Source organism: Lycium barbarum, chromosome 2, assembly GCF_019175385.1.
Source record: "Lycium barbarum isolate Lr01 chromosome 2, ASM1917538v2, whole genome shotgun sequence".
Classification (NCBI taxonomy): domain Eukaryota; kingdom Viridiplantae; phylum Streptophyta; class Magnoliopsida; order Solanales; family Solanaceae; genus Lycium; species Lycium barbarum.
The window spans coordinates 138,827,415-138,845,283 of record NC_083338.1 but is presented as its reverse complement, the minus strand read 5'-3'; the positions used below and the strand labels follow the sequence as shown (position 1 = coordinate 138,845,283).

Below are 17,869 nucleotides of genomic sequence, written 5' to 3'. Positions count from 1 at the left end.
GATAAGTTTATTACAACAGCTAATGTTAGGACTGAATCCCCTAAATTCTGAAAAATATAAAAGGTGAATGTGGGCCCGTTCACTTGCAATGTGATGTCCTGAATAGATGCATCTATAAGACAGTCACATGTGCATTTATTGTCAACCTGCAGTATGACATTTACGAAGTTGCTTACTCAAATAATTGAGTTGGAAGCACAATTTTCAAAATATACAACAACAATTTTCAGAATATGTAATCAAGAAAATTCATCTTGATAATGCTGGTTTATATCTAAGCTGGTTTGGCATTAGATGCCTCCATAATATAGCTAAACCATTGCTTATAAGAACAGAGCTTCAGATGTTGGTCTGAGATATGATATATTGCATACAACAACACTTGTATGCTTCAGATCAATAAATTTTGATAAATTATCCCCTCATATTTGGTTCAGGGTCAGGAACTAAATATTTCCATCTTATAACGTTTGATGTGTGGTATATGATTAATGGATATACCATGATGCACACTGATGGATTTTCCCAAAGAAAATGGTGATATATGTCACTAACATAAGGGGGAGAGAATAAACAGCTAAGAAATATGTTGTGAATTATCATCAATATGATCCTCAGATAATTCAAGTCAAATGCTGAAAGCATTTGCTGACCCATCTATTTCATATTTCATCAGCAAAATGCTCCTAAATCCCCTGAAGGACAGAGTCTACAGCATGCATGGAGCATGGTATACCAATCGGTTTCAAATATAATAATCCTTGAAAAAGGGAGGAGCAAATGATCATAATAAGGAGGCAATGTACTCTTGAAGAGCTACGACATAACACTTCATAAACCTTATGAAAGGTTCAGGTACCTGAAAATAATGAAGTAATGAGATTTCAGTAAGTTATGTCGAATTGCGAACCGATACAAATGATATATCGTCGACGATATCTTTGATACTATATAGCGCGCAATATAGTATAAGGTTGTGAGGATCAAAATTCTACGTCTCTTAAAGCATGTTGACGTAGAAATAATTAACAAGTGAAATGATGCATCTTGGTAAGCGATTGGACCTGTAGTTACGCCTGGCAACCGGTTTCATTTAACCGGTTTTAACCGGTAACCGAACCGGTTAAACCAGAACCGGAACCGGTATAACCGGTTCCGGTTAACCGTGTATTGGTTTACCGGTCCGGTTCCAATATTTTGGAAATCGGAACCGGTTAAACCGGAACCGGACTAAACCGGTTAAACCGGTGAAAAATTAAAAAAAAAAAAAAAAAAAAACGTTGGTATATATATTATATATAAATATATAACATATATATATTAAGTATATATACTTATATAGTATATATTATATATAAATATATATAGTATATATATATATATACTTAATATATATACTATATATATTTATATATACTATATAAGTATATATACTTATATAGTATATATATATAGTATATAAATATATATATATAGTATATAGTACATATATATACATATATATAGTATATATATTAAGTTATATGTAAGTATATATAAGTTATATTAAGTTATATATATATAAGTATATATAAGTTATACATATATATGTATACGAAAAACACTATTCTGTATTGCTGACTTGTTGTTAGTCTGTTAGTCAGTAAATATTTAAATTTTAATTATAAACTTGTCTAACATATGTAAATATAGCTACAATATACTAATAAATACTATAATATATATATATAATACAAAAAATTAAAAAAAAATAGATTTTAACCACTCCAAACCGGACCGGTTCCGGTTTGGAGTGAAAAACCGGTAAACCGGAACCGGTTCCATAACCGGTTCCGGTTGGAACCGGTTGCCAGCCTTACCTGTAGTCCATACATCAGAAGATGTCACAATTTATACTGATGGAAGTTGTCACAGCCTATATGGATTACTTGACAAAATTTATATGAAAATTTCTTAAGGATTCAAAATGCCTGAAGCATATACAAATTCTTGGAAACTTGTTTATAATCCTTAAATGGATTAAATGAATCAAGGTTGATGTACTGAAATCGCCTTAATGTATATTCATTGACGAATGGTACAAATATACTATGTTTACCCTTGTCTCTTTATGATAGTCAGAATCTTTCATATGAATATTGTTGGAGCTCTTGAAGAGTTTACAAAAGCAGTACATTATCTGCTGAAAGAATTTGAAATAAGAAAATTGAATTGGTCCTAACGCACCATATCTTTATGCAATTGATGCACTTATATATCTTGCTATAACTGCGAGCATGATATAATTTACTCCTATATGGAGATATTGAAATAAGATCAATTGCATACTGCTAATGAAAGTATGGCATGAATGTGTTTATCCCAACAAATATTGTCAAGTGTTTTGGATATACAGGATATTTATCTGATCAATATAAAAGTTCGATCCAGATATGTTATCTATTTCCATGAAGGATTGTTGTCATACCATGTTGTTTTACATGACAGTCAAATTATAGAAGGACAACAACAGTTTATGAAGCAAGTCAAGAATGTACTTGGCAATGATGCAACTCTATTTAAGGAATGAAGATGCAGATGATCGACTAGTTCGTCAAATGATCATTTGACAGATTAGATCACAAAGGCTCTACCAACCTCAACATATGATAAGTTGGTATACAAGATCGGAGTTCACCATCTTCAAGAATTATGTGATGCTTTAATCAGAGGGAGTAAATACGCGCTATACTCTTTTTTCCTTAACCAAGGTTTTGTCCCATTTGGATTTTCCTAGTAAGGTTTTTAATGAGACAGCTCTCAAAGCGTATCACTAGATATGTGTACTCTTTTTCCTTCATTAGGACTTTTCCCACGGGGTTTTTTCCTAATAAGGTTTTAACGAGGCACACCATCTATTAATGAACATCCAAGGGGGAGTGTTGTAAATATTAGTGATGGATATCCATTTAATATACTTGAAAACCATGAATACTTGGTCACCAAGGAAATTACTTGGCCACCAAGTAATTACATGACCTTCAAGCTATTATCATATTTTTTGCCACTATTTTCTTCCTATAAATAGGAGGTCCATTTATAGAATTGAAGAGGCAATAAAAATATTTCTCTTCCAACTTCTTTAGCTATATCTCTTGTGTCGTGTACTTGTAATATTATTTTATAACACAAATCAAGTAGTACTAGCGGTGCACCTGCAAGATGCGGAGGACTCAAGACTCTCATCTTTAAGGTAGCAAACGGCCAAAAAGAACCAACTTTTTTCTGACCATCAAATAAGATTTTCAGAACCTTTCTGCGTAATGTTTGATTAATGATTCTCGTAGTTCTCTAAAATCACGACCGTGCAGCACAGAGTTCATGTACTAATGGTGATAATTGCTGTAATTATAACAAGCTTATTTATTCAAAGGCATATATCACGCTCAACTAAATCCTGGGGTACTTAATAAGTAATAGCTGGTAATGAAGATATAACCTGTGAAAGTCCTCTAATAATGAAAACTCAAATTTGATACCGGCTTCCACTGAAAGAAAATCCTTAAACTAGATTATTGATATCTTAGATGTGTATTTATGCAGTCTCTACTAAGTCAATTAAGTTAGAATAATAAATTCAAATCATCTAATTAGGAATGACAATGACTAGAAACCCCATGAGCAAATATTTGGCATGAGCTTGGAGGCCGGACCCCGCGCATAGCGGGAGCTTAGTGCACCGAGCTGCCCTTGGAGGCTGCAGATGCACTGTGGAAGGAGCCAAGTAGAGGGATGAAAAAATAAGCATTATTTGTCTGCTATTATTCATCATCAGTTTGAATCATTTATGAAATGCCAACAGATTGTACTAGATGATACATCACTACTACAAGAGATCGACGCATAAAATTGTATTTAAGAAGACGTTAACTCAAGAATTGATGATCTGAAACAACTTTTTGTAGCAGTGTAACTCATTGAAGGCTTGAGCTAGTTCCAATAAGCACGCTTAAATTTATTGATAACAAAAATGGACTCTCCCATTCACTTTAGAATTCAGATGCAGCAGGGACTGAACATTTGGGCACCACAATTTACAATGGTCCGGGAAAGGTGCCATTCTCTCTCTGCTCATTCCATCTGTCAATCTGCAGCCATATTCAAAAGCAATGAAGTTGACAACATGAAAGGATTATAATGACGCGTAATCAAACAGGATTAGGACTACCTAACAAATGACCCTAAATAAGTCCTTATTTGGCAATATTTTAGTTTAATCTTGCATCATTTTTTTTTATTAAGCACCGGGTGTCCGGGTCTCTTTGAGCCCCGACTAATCCCGGGGGTGCACAGGCCCTCGGCAAGGAGTTTCCCGCAAGTGCACCACGGGTAATTCAGGGTTTTACCCCAGTCCGATGGCCCTCAGAAATTGTTTGCACCCAATGGGTTTCGAACTTGAGACCTTGAAAGGGAGCAAACCCCAAGGCTCAAGCCAATTACCACCAGGCCAACCCCTGAGGGTTTAATCTTGCATCATCCTCGCTAAAAATTGCTTTGCTCCCCAATAAAGATATCTTCTACTCCATCCTTTGCTCCTAAAAATAGTGGCTGCACTTGACCTACAGGGTTGGTACTTTTGATCATAGCTGTAATCGCTGGAAACTGCTCATCTCAGTCACGTCCACCACAATCACTACTTGGAGTTGGCCCAAATTGCTAACTTCACTTGTGGTAACCACATAACTGGATCACTAAGGTAAACGAGCTGGTATGCTAACATCATCTGGTTCCCAACTTCCACCACCACCTTCTAGAATGTACATTCCAAAACAATTTTAAAATGAAATCTTATTATGAAGAAAGTTCCGCAAATCTATATTTTGGAAGGTTGTATGGGGCGAGGGAATTCTGGTGATATACTACCTTTTTTTTTTTTTTTTGGGTTAAACTTTGTCTCCATTGATCATTTATGTGCAGAAAGATACAGAGTTGAGTTTGGTATACCAAACTTTATACATGATCATTGAGGTGAGACTAATCCATGTCCTGTCTGAGATGTAAATACGGAATTCAAGGGGGATCATATACTATTTGAGCAGGTTTGGCTTGTTTGATTCTAAAAGATGGAAGATTCCATCTATCCATGTTGATAAGGCCTTTGGTGTTCTTTGGAAGCTCAGCAAAAGAGTTGAACACTTGGGTGATATATTACTTGATTGCCTCCTAATTTATTTCAATAGGAAGACCTTTGGGCATCCTTGGATCTATTTTGCTCGGATCCTTCAAAATCTTTGCCGCACCCGTGTCAACCTGACACAATGTGGATGTGTGTGCGAGGTCAATAGGAAGACCTTTGGGCATCCTTGGATCTATTTTGCTCGGATCCTTCAAAATCTTTGCCGCACCCGTGTCAACCTGACACAATGTGGATGTGTGTGCGAGGTCTACACTGGATTTGGTCAACCTAACTAAGGTTTTGTAAGTATGCCTATGGCCAAGAAGTATAGGTTGATTGACATTCCTTTTCCTAAAATGCGTTCATTATCCAATTTTGCGTAATACTATAAAGAAGCCACAGTGTATAATTGTAAAAAGAAAATTATTCAGTTAAACCTAAACACTTCTATAACATACAATGCATCTCTAGTTTTCAAGACAATGAATCAAACTTTTAACAAACTAAACAATGTACCAAACTAAACACTTCTATAATATACAATGTATACCTAGCGGTGATAACATGTTCGTGAATCAAATAGCTCCCTAAGAGATTTTGATTTCTAACAATTTCAAATTCAGAGGTTGCAAATCCACATTAAAATATAAATTTGTCCAGCCAAAAAACCTAAGGGCAATTCTGTCTCATTAGCAGACATCTAGGATCTAACGTAGTTTATTCCATATTTGCCCAAAGTTAAGTTGAACTTAAACATGGGAATCAAGATGATTTCACATACTATCAAAATCTTATAAGATATAAAGGTATAAAACAAACATACCCATTCACCAGGGCAAAGAGAACGGTAGTACTTGGCAAACTTGTCACACTCGGGCGCACCTTCACCCTTTGCTGCTGTGCACCTGAAAAACAAACCAATGTTACATAGGTGAAACTTCGCTATTTGATCTAGATTACAAGACGCAAGGAAGAAACACAAAGGAGGAATGTTACTAGTATAGCTACGTATACTGACCGATGGTATTCAACATATCTTGTAAAGCAGTGCCTCGTCTGGTTTGTAGTAGGGAAACGGAAGTCAGCAGGTGCTGTCTCAAGCTGATTGCCAATCATATCATAAATAACAGAAGACAGTCAATGCATAGGTATTGAAAGTGAAAAAGCAGTCACAATTGATGGTTAACTACATCTAACCTTGATCTCAGGGGTTTCTTCAACAGCAGATTCCTGATTTTCTGAGGTCTCATCTTCAGTACTTTCACTGCTTTCATCAGTGGCAGGCTCCACAGCTGGAGAAGCTTCAGCTGCAGCTTCACTGCTTTCCTCTGGTGCAGGGGCAACTTCGCTGCTCTCAACCACTGTATTTTCCTCAGTCTTGGAAATAACTTCTTCAGTTGGAGCAGTTGAGGGGGCCTTAACCTCAGCTTCTTCCACTGGACTTGCTGCCACTGTGGATTTCTCTTCAAGCTCTTTCAGTAAATATTGCTGCACATTTAGGAATAGGAAAAAGATTTGTCATCTGCAGCAAAAACACCTATCTAGGCAAAGAAAATCTAAGTGCAAAATAATAGAGCCAAAGGATATTATTATCCTCTAAAGTATCAAATACTAAATTGTCGAGAAACATGTCAAAATAGAAGAGTTAAAGAAATTACAAGCTCACAACTAGGTAAAGAGTTTATGCCAGAACACATTTCTGTACTCGAAGATCAATTAGAAGTGACTGCTCCAAAAAAATAAAGACACAAGGGGCGAAGCAATTTCAAGAAGGTGAGCACTTCAGAGGGTGGGTGCTGGTGAGGCACACGGGGAAACATGCGAGAAGAAGATACGTTGGAAAGAAGATTACAAGTAAGAGAAAAGATGGGTAAAAATGGATCCTTTTGCTAGTTGAGTACTAGGATTCTTCTCTAGTACACTTCAATCTCTTTGCTGTCTTCTTCTCCTCACATAGTCCGTTTGGTTCTCCTGCACATTCCTTTACTCGATGATCAATTTCAGGTGATTGTTCTCACTAAACAATGACGCGAGGGGCAAATCAATTTCAAGAAGGAAAGCACTTTAGAGGGTGAGACATTGAGGAAACCACGAGAGAAGCGATCGCTTTGTGAATCTAAGTTACAAGAAGATAAAAGCAAAAGAAAACATGGATAAAAGATGGGTCCATTTGCTATTTGATCACTAGGACTCTTCTCTAGTACGCTTCATTCAGTTCTCTTTGTAGTCTTCTGCTCTTCACTTGAATCTAAGTTAAAAGAAGATAAAGAACACGAGAAAAGATGGATTCTTTTGCTATTTGAGTACTAGGATTCTTCTCTACTACACTTCAGTTAGTCTTCTTGTTCTTCTACTACTTAGCTGTATTTTATACTTTTTTCTACTCTCTTTATTCTCTTTTTTTTTTGGTCAAACAGATACTGATATTTAATTAAAGAGGCTCATACAGGGGGGGGGGGGGGGGGTTCCATACACGTATGTACGGGCATATTACATGGAAGTGAGAAACAACTATTACTAGTACTATGAAAGACAGAAGGAAAGCTACTGCTACTACTATCCGAACTATAAGAGGGAGAACTTCCTGAGGAAGTATGAGTACAAAAGTGGGAGGGGTTAGAGCAGCTACTAGTACAATACTGCTGCGTACAAGGTAAGTCTGGGAGAGTATTCCCATGGCTGGTGTTGATACGACGAGGAAGTGGATCACCTGCAGCATCCTGTTGGAGAAGGGCAGTGAGGAAAGGTGGTGGTTTGTCAAAATACAAACTGGTTGTGGGAGGGCATAGTTGGCTACCATAACTAGCTAATATATCTGCTACGCTGTTAGTTTCCCTGTATGAGTGAGAGACCGTTGGGTTACCCAGCTTCTGCATGAGGGACCTGCAATCATGGAGCAACTTCCTCTCTCTATTCTCACAATTCCTTTCTCCTATTCTTTTTTGTTCTCTATCTCATTTCATATTCTTCAATTCTTATTTAAAGATTGATTGTTAGGAAAATGGAAAAAATTGATTTGCAATTAAAGCTAATTATTTCTATGGTCCTAAAAAAATTAAATATAAAATTGACTGGAGCAAATTAATTATTATATGGCTATTAAAAACAATTGAATAAGCAATAAAATTATTCATTTGCAGCATTCAATATGTTGATCAATAACTCCAATCACAAATTTATTTAATTTCAATGTTTTCCTTACTTATTGCTCATATATAAAATATAAAATCAAACGCCACAGATTAGTTATTTCACGGCTTATTAACAAGACTGAAAATCAATTTTATGATTGAAGTAATCCTCCAGTGGGCTTGTCGAAATTACATTTTTTTTAATAAGGTAAAGTTTATTGTCTAAATTACATTTAAAAGGTATTTATTGTTTGAGTTGATGGGATTAACATTCCATTTTTTGATTGGGTAAGTGCTGGGACTAACATTATCGTTGTATATTGCATGTTGCAATCAATAGTAGCAATTTTGATGTTATAGCTTCCACATGCTAGGTAATGCTTGTAGCTTTGTAAGTTCTGCACCTTCGGAGAAGTATGCGCTTCCCTTCATCCTTCTCGCTTAAGGCCCCAAAAGGCAAGTTGTTTATTGCACTTTTCGCTTTTGAAAAATTTGATAAATGCATTATCAGAAAGCTTATTATTTTATAAGATAAAGTATGCATTATCAGAAAGCTTTACTCCAGAATAAAATGTTGATATAGGTTTTCCAATTTATTTGCGGAAGAATCTAGAGAAAGTCTAAACAAAAGAAAGCAGGATTACACATGGAAATGCTCAAAGGATTTTCATTCTTCTGAAATGCAAATTCCCATGTCATATATTACAGTGAAAGTGCAGCAATCTTGAACTAGAGGATTTCATATTATGTTTAGGATACCATGCAAGCATAGTGTACCTCTTACCGGAACAAGAATGAGCTCGATCCTTCCCAGCCAGGGACCAGGGGCTAATAAAGTCGCACATTCCTTAGATTAAAGCACAATCTTATGTAATTTAACTGTTTCTAATGAAAATTTGATTCACATTTTTGTAAAGATTTGTTACAAAGTTCCTCTATTAATAGAAATTGTTAACTTATGATATGTTCAAATAAGTTGGTTACACATAGATCTTAACTTCCTACAACTTTTCAGCTGACTCTCAAGAACAAAACAAAATATGTAACTTTGTTATAAACCCAACAAGCATATATATATATATATATATATAAGCTACTTCGTTTTTCCTCTCTTTACCCTTCACTTTCTCGATCCCTAGATGAACCTCAAGAGACACGATATTACAAATTCAGACAACTACTCATGTAAATCAAAATCTTATCAACAGACAGTAAGAGAAGCCTTCAGCCAACTTCATAATAAAATCAATTTCATTCAGATCAGAACTAGTAGTAAATAATCATACTATTGGAGAACAACAACATCTTCACTATATGCTCTTTGTTTTCTTTCCCTAAAAACAATTCTCCAATCCAATTAAGAAAAAGTCATATTATCATTCATTAAACTACGACATAATTAAAGATCAAACACGTATCCTAATCATGCTGATTAACTTTGATTCCAGATTCATATTGCTTCACTAGTCCTTCAATTTTTTCTGAACAATGATATAGCACCAAAAAAAAAAAATTGGTAAATTGCAGAGCAGAAACCAAATCGGAGATGAAAAATAGGGGTGTAATTTTACCTCAGATAAGGATGGAACATTTGAGGCTGCAACTTCGGCCATTGCTGCAATCAGCTGTGACGGCGGCCCACGGAAGAACCTTAGACAAAGAACAAATAGAGTAGCAGAGTGATTAGGTTTTGGGTAGGATGTTCAGTTTAGTCAGTATTGAGACGATGGGGGAGTGATGGCTACCTGATCTGCCGTTAGAAAGGTTTCGTTTTCCAGGTGTGGCCCATGGGCCTCCAAGTCTGTGTTGTTATCGTTGGATTATCTATCAATGGACTCGGGTTTGGGTTTATCCTTCATATTTTTGCACGGATTGGCCTATTTAATATATCTGTGGCTTTTAATTTTGGACCCTAGTGGTTATTTAATGAAAATATTTAGATATCATTTACTTGACATAAGTTCTGTAATATTTTCATCTTCGGAAACTGTACTTTTATCTCATCTCAACACAAATTCTCTAGGAATGAAGTTATGCGACATAAGTTGTGTAGTATTTTTTCAGGTTATGTTTAGTGTTGAAAGTTTTGTCTTTTTTGGCATAACTAGTGTACATGTGATGATATATAGGATGAAGCTAAATGCTCACTACGCCAAGCGAAATCTAAACTTTTTTTTTCCTTCAAATTATGTTGAATGTTGAAAATTATGCCTTATCCGGCATAGCTTGTGGGATGTTATGATACATATGTCGAAGCTAAACGCTACCTATGCCGCTGTATTTTAGTTTATGTCGCTCCAAAAATGCTGAAGAGTAAAAACAGCGCACCCATGTCTTCTCCTCACTTTCCTCTCTTTATCTTCACCTCAATACCACCCGGAAGCACGCATCAACCACCTATATTCCGCTATTAAAACAGAGCTCCATCATTGGCTTCTCCTTCAAATCGAATAAGATCTGTCCCAATTTCGAAGCGATTTTGAGTGTATTTCTCATAACCATCATTAAAAGAGAGCCCCACCACTAAAACAGAGCTCCATCGTTGGCTTCTCCTTTGAAATCGAAACAGATTTAACTGGATACATCGTTGGCTTCTCTCCTCCACCATCGTCGTCTCCTATGACCGGAATCCACGGCCAATCGATAGAATTTTTCTCAGATCTAAGCATATTTTATTTCTTGAATCTCATATCTTAGTGTGTTTTATTTCTTGTATCTCAAATCTGAGTGTATTTTATATTTTATATCTTAGATCTGAGTGTATTCATTATTTTTTTAGTGTAAAATATAATGTTTCTTTATGTATTTTTTTACTGTATTCCGAAGGAGATCTTTTTGTATAGAAATGAATACAATGAATTTGAATACAACTGAATATTCCAGTATTTTTTTTTGCATTTACGTTGTTTGAGTACAATAATTCAATAAGTTAAATACAATGTAAAAGTAGCTACGAATGAATACAACCGAATTGAATATAACGGAATACAACCGAATTGAATACAAGTTACTGTAGCTACAAAATGTAATTAACAAAAATGTAGCTATGCCTAAAAAAAAATCCCAAAATATAGTCATTTGTGAAAATTCCTCTAAAAATTAAAGATCACAAATTTGAGGACCAAAAATTAAAGACCGCTCTCAAATAGATTTGTGTGGAAAACCCTTTATCGTTGCCTCACGCAATTTCGTTAAGATGGGCTTCCAGGCCGATATGGACTGTGCCCAATTAGCCCATTCTTCAATAATTGAAGATAGGAATTGAACTAATCGATTTTACATATGCTATATAAGTTGTTTCTATTTTAAAAAAAAAATGATTAACTTGTAATCAGTATAGATAAACGTTATACCTGCACTCCTCCTTTTCTTTTATCCTTCTTCTTTTGGAATCACCTTCAACCCAGTTTGGAATGCTGAACTTATGCATTTTGGACCTGGGATAATTTATTTTAGGTCTGAGGTTAGACTTTGGTAGTTCAAATTTTAGATATACAGGAGGTTGGAGACAGCTAGCCTAATTTCATACTAGATTATCTGAAGTTCGAACTGCATAACAATATGCCAACTTCATACTCATGTCGTATGTATGAAGTTTGTAACTTCAGTCCTATAGGTCTGAAGTTGAATTTAATTTAAGCGACTAAAAATTAAATATTCTGTAATGAGGTTGGAGGTTACGCTTGGTAGTTCAAATTTTAGATATACAGGAGGTTGCAGATAACTAAGCCTAATTTCAGTCTAGAATATCTGAAGTTCGAACTGCATAACAATATGCCAACTTCATACTCATGTCATATGTATGAAGTTTGTAACTTAAGTTCTATAGGTCTGAAGTTGAATTTAATTTAAGCGACCAAAAATTAAATATTCTGTAAATTTTGACTGTCTTGCGAACCTCGAAACAGCTATCTGAACACTCGCCCCTTCTTGAAGTCTTCGTAATTCATACTTTTAAGATTGTATCTTGTGTTGTCGCAAGGCTCATTCAGTTCATCACTAGCGTAATTAATTACGATTGGCTTACAAAAAATGAAGTTAAACTAGTACTATGTTCCATAAAAATAGGAAACAAATACTACAAATTTGCAACTATCTATCTTCAGCGCCTTATTTTATTGAGTGATGTTGTTATTCATAACATTGACATCGTATTAGAAAGCAAATGACTATCGTTTAAGTATTGAATCTTCATAAACCAGGAAAGGAATTTCACATAATTTTGTACCAATATTCAGTAGTTGGACCGTAGAATATCGCATGCATACATTATTTTACATTGCAGTAAAGAGAAAAAATATATAAAAACAGGATCATTTATCCATCCAAATGATACAACGCAGCGATTTCCTTGCTTGAAGTAAGTCAAATGCTTTGTTAATATCCTGAAAGTTAACTTCATGCGTTATGAATCCGTCCAAGTTCAATTCCTGTCCAAGATTAGAAAAGAAAAACATCATATACAAGTATGTGGTATAAATCATACCATAGGTTGTATTCCGTATGGAATAAAACAATTTCCTTTCAATTTTTGATGTTTGGTTGGTTGACTAATTTTTTTTTCCTTTAAGAAAATAAGTTTATTAAAAATCAAGAAGACGACTTTCGTGGTGAAAGTAGAAAAAACAAGTCCCGACCCCATAAGTGCATGACATTTAATGGATTGTCTACCTCCCCCCCCCCCCCCCCCCCCTCTCCCCGTTCCCAACCCTGACACGTACCCTACTCCCTGCACCCCCGCTCTTATCCCCATCACTCACCCCCTCCACCCATCCTAGTGTTTATTTACTCGATGTGATCTCACAAATGGAGTGTGGAGAGGGTGTGGTGTACACAAACCTTAACACTCCTTGTGTGAGGTAGAGAGGTTGTTTTCGATAAACCCTCAGCTCAAGAGAAGTGTTTTCAAAAGCAGGTTTGACAAATACCAAAATAAATTTCAATTTACTTATCAACATCAATAAATAAATAAATAAACAAGAAAATCACTTATTTTTCAGAAAATATCTCCCGTGAAAAATATTTTCCTTCCTACCAAAGACACCCATAGTTTTTGACTTTTTTCTTTTTGGGATTATATGGTAGGTTCATTAGATTTTTCTGACAGGGGTATATAATATTAATATTCACAATGATTAAAGTTAGATACATGTAATTGAAAAAGTAATTACAAAACAATAATCACAAGGAAACTTACATTATTCAAATATTTAGTAGCAAAGATGGGAATGTCAACTTTAGCCTTGACACCTCCAAACAGGGATCCTATGATAGTTTTTCCAGACACCACCAGCTCACGAGGGTTAATGCTTAACGGTGTGCCATGTATATCAACCCCAAGTATTATAGTCTTTCCATTTTCCTACAATTGACAACATATTTGGAGGAAGCAAAAATAAAAAATATTCTAAAAAAATCGTTCAATAATTAATCATTTAATTACTCTCTCTGTTTACTTTTACTTGTCCAGTATTCTAAAAAAAAAAAAACACTTTTACTTGTCACTTTTAGTATATCAAGACAAGATAATTTTTTTTCTCCATTTTACCATATTATTAATTACTCACTTCAAATCATTTTTCAAATCCAATAAAAGTATGCACCAATTAATATGAGTAGATTGGTAAATTATGCACTTCATTTATTATTTTTTAAGGGTGTACTAAGTAAAAAGTGGACAAGTAAAAGTGAAAGGAGGGAGTAAAATCTATTCTTTTAAATTTCGGAGATGAAAGTTTAGTCATTATTGCTGGAGGATACACTCGAAACCGTGATATTTTTATTATTTCGTCTTCAAATTTATGAACCTTTGAGTTTGCTGATTTTGATCAGTATTTTATTCCAATACTTTTTTTTTTCTTTCTTCTTTATTGAAACGTCATATTCCTTGTTATTGTCATTTATTTGGTGGATTAGGATCCAATGGAAGAGGAGCAAACTGTTGAGTGTTAGTTTGGCTAATTGGCTACAATAAGGAGTATAGAATAAACTTATAAACAAACGTGGCTTTTTCAGACTAGATTTTAGTATATCTAAATTATAGAGTACGAATAGCTAGTTTTGACGTTGGATCTTCTGGAAAAATTAACGTGTTTTAGATTATCACAAGTTTCAAAATTTCACATTTAAGCTACCTTTTTAACAACTTTTAAAAAAGGGTTCATCCTCATTAATTATGATTCTAGTCACTTATTACTTCATCTTCGAAAGTTGTATTTTATAAGTTTGAAAAGTGCATAAAATACAATTATTTATAGTTCAAAAAGTTAAATGATTGAGAAAATATCCTACTGAAAGACATATGTACCTTTCGACAACTACTAAAAGCCTCTTGCATTAAGGACGTCAATCCAATACACTCAAAACAGTAGTCAGCTCCATCATCAGTCATCTCTTTTATTACCTGTGACAATTAATTATTGAATAATACAAATTAGTTCGTTTTAATTATCTGTAGTGAAGTTGAAAACAAAAAGCCATAAATGGAGGCACAAATAAGGAAAAACAAAAAGTAAACAAACCTGGCTAGTTGATTTCTCACCACAGGCTGTAGGGTTAATAAAATCTGTAAGTCCAAACTTCTTCCCTAGTCATACATACATTTGATATCCACTTTTCAGTAAAAATATCCTCTTCTTTTATTTTTTATTTTAGTATTTTTATGTGAGATTAAGTATGGTTGTTTAAGTAATAATACGTACCAATTTCAATTTTTTCTGGATTTAAATCGACACCTATTATTTTTGAAGCTCCACGTAACCTTGCTCCTTCTGCAACCTGTTACATAGTATTATATTTTGAGAAAACAAGTAGCTAGCTCGGACCTAATAAGTACTGAAATTACACCGATAGTTATTTGAGTGATCAACAACATGTAGAGTGTCAGAGGCGTTTAAAACTCCTATCTTAACCGAGTTCAGGTGTCTGGTTGAGACTTCGTGGAATAGGGGGCCCCGAGTGTAAAACCGAACAAGTAGAGATGTTTATCAAATTATTCAGAGTTACCGCTAGTCCCACAGCTCCGAGACCAAATATTGCCACGGTTGAACCTTCCTCAACTTCTGCAGCTTTCCATGCCGCTCCCAATCCTGCTAACAAATTACGAAATGCTGATTTTAATTTATGAAATTTGTATATATATAATTTCATGCACATTGTTTGTCAAAACTTAAGACATTCTACGAACAACACTTAAATCACTGAAAAGAAACAGCGTTAAATCATGTTGAATATTAAATACTTATGAATTAGAAAATCTACACCTTCCACGGTTTACCTTTATTTTGTATTAACTTTCAAGTTTCAACAGTCAATTCAACCAAAATTTTCAATCTTAAACAGGGGATGCATTACTTCATTTCTGAAATATCTAGTTAAAAATTACACGACAGTACAATAAATAGTGATATTTTCAATTTAAGCTGATGAAGACATAATACATTTGAAACTCCTCGTAAGAGAATTAAGTTGTTTGGGTTGAGAATAGGGAGTATTTAATTACATGATGATTTTCTTTACACTTTTTAAACGATTTAACAGAATTTTGGGATAAAAAAATACTCAGTGATGTGGTGGGATGGATGATATCGATCTATGAATATCTCGGGCTCGATCGAGAAAAGGTCTTTGTAATAAGAGCTTTTTCCTTAATGGACCCTATACAATCCGAATTCAGATTAGCCGGGTCCGTGGAGTACCGAACATTTACATTCTTTGTATTCTCTAAAAATGTTACCGCACCCGTGTTGGGTCCTCCAAAAATGCACTATTTTAGAAAGATCCAACACACACATGCATCAACAGTTTTGAAGAGTTCGAACAATAAAACTGGACAGTACTGGATAATTCAAAAAAATTTAAGTAATTCAAAAAAAAATTAAGTGAAACAAACCTGTAGAAACCCCACAAGAAAGTAAAGAAGCTTTATCAATGGGAAAATCTGGAGACATCCTCACAACATGTGTGACATCAACAACTGTATACTCAGAGAAGCTGGAGACCCTGAGTGTATGGTGCAATTTTTCTCCATTTTTGTCCTTAAACCTGCTGCTTCCATCCCTTGGCATCCCACAGGGATAATCAACTGAAAATTTAGAACAAGCATTCCCCTTTGGGCACTTGCAATATCTGCATTCTCCACAGTTCCTTTTAAACACTGGTATCACTATGTCCCCTTCTTTCACTTCCTCTACATTTTCCCCTACACTCTCCACAACACTAAATCATATGAAAAAGAAATAATTAATCTCATATGCATGAACCATAGGAAAAAATAAATAGAATATGAAACTCTTTTTCGTGCGATATCATGATTTTTTTCATACAATTAAAAGTAACTATATCTAGGTATACCTTCCATAAAAAATAAGACCAGTAACCTCTATATAGTAGAGTAGATTACTTGTTACCATGTAGTACTATAATACGCTGATAATATATAAAAAGAATTACCAATTAGTGTTATAAGTTAGATATTTATATTTTAAAGGAATGAAGGGATTGGGTACACAATTGAGAGGAGGATATAGTCAGATCTCTTTAAGTTGCCATGTATAATAACGTTTCACTATAATAGCTAAGTTATAGTATTATATTTCACTATAGCAGTTAAAGAATATTTGTTCACACGAACATGATGTAACTATAGTTGGAAATTCAAGTCATTTTGGCTACATGTGGCATGCCTTGAAGTGGATTAAGAAAAAGGAAGAAAACCTCATGCCTAATAATCCAAAAAGATGACGAAAAGAAAATGGAAGCAATAGCTATTTGTTGATAGAGTAAGTAAATTACCCAGCTGCTTCATGACCAAGAATTCTGGGGAAAGCAGAAGCTGGTCCCTGAGGATATTAATTAACAGTAACTTATGAAGAACATAGATATTTATTAGTCTAGTTAAAAATTAATTTGGTTAACTTACAGCTGATAATTTCCAGAAACTAAGATCAGATTGACAGAGGGAAGTGCAAAGAATCTTGATCCGAACCTCCCAAGAACTCGGAGGGGCAACCTCGATTTCTTCAATGATCAGAGGTTCCCCTGCTTTTCTGCACACTGCAGCTGTTTACTTAAAGAAAACATACAATTAGACGATATTAATTACAGATTAATTAGGTATTCAAATTGTTATGAGAAATTAAAAGAGAAATTAATGTTGAGAAAGAAAAAACCTTGGCATCTTATGGGTTTTCCTGCTGTCTGTGATGCAGAATTTGAACTCATGACTTTGTGGTCTTCTCCAATCCAACTTCTTCAATAAATAAGAAAACTGGATAAGTAGCTGCCAAGTTCAGAGATTAATTAAGACTACAAATAATTTAGAGTTGCTATTAATTATTCATGTCAAACTTAGGGAGTTTTAGGTATGCTACCAACTTATTAAATTAAACCATAGTTTTTAGTAGTTATAGAATTTTCTTTATGTTTTGTGCGCTAAACCCATTTTACTTACCTTAGTTGGGGATGACATTATTATTTCATAGAAAAGATACTATTAAATCTTTCATTCCATAAGTTTTTGTAAAAACTCTTACCGTTCAAAGGTAATTAACAATAAGCAGTGAAAACAAATACTCTTGTACTA

The 17,869-nt window shown here is 34.5% G+C and overlaps 2 protein-coding genes across 3 annotated transcripts; both read right to left on the bottom strand.

Moving 5' to 3' along the window:
- Positions 1-3,772: 3,772 nt before the first annotated feature.
- Positions 3,773-10,045, bottom strand: LOC132627559 (cytochrome c oxidase subunit 6b-1-like). The gene is made up of 5 exons (XM_060342959.1): positions 9,858-10,045; positions 6,353-6,643; positions 6,174-6,256; positions 5,979-6,060; positions 3,773-4,127 (listed from the first exon to the last, which is right to left on the bottom strand). Exons 1-5 carry the CDS (start codon positions 9,897-9,899, stop codon positions 4,074-4,076), a joined length of 552 nt encoding a protein of 183 aa, XP_060198942.1. The 5' UTR covers positions 9,900-10,045; the 3' UTR covers positions 3,773-4,073.
- Positions 10,046-12,458: 2,413 nt separating this feature from the next.
- LOC132627557 (alcohol dehydrogenase-like 1) lies at positions 12,459-17,869 on the bottom strand. Of its 2 annotated transcripts, none has more exons than XM_060342957.1 (11): positions 17,820-17,869; positions 17,457-17,536; positions 17,207-17,346; positions 17,080-17,126; positions 16,178-16,503; positions 15,292-15,374; positions 14,988-15,063; positions 14,808-14,872; positions 14,594-14,689; positions 13,484-13,648; positions 12,459-12,716 (listed from the first exon to the last, which is right to left on the bottom strand). In XM_060342957.1, exons 2-11 carry the CDS (start codon positions 17,506-17,508, stop codon positions 12,600-12,602), a joined length of 1,167 nt encoding a protein of 388 aa, XP_060198940.1. In that variant the 5' UTR covers positions 17,509-17,536; positions 17,820-17,869; the 3' UTR covers positions 12,459-12,599. The 2 variants fall into 2 exon arrangements, with proteins under 2 accessions (XP_060198940.1, XP_060198941.1); XM_060342958.1 differs by lacking the exon at positions 17,820-17,869 and adding an exon at positions 17,738-17,816.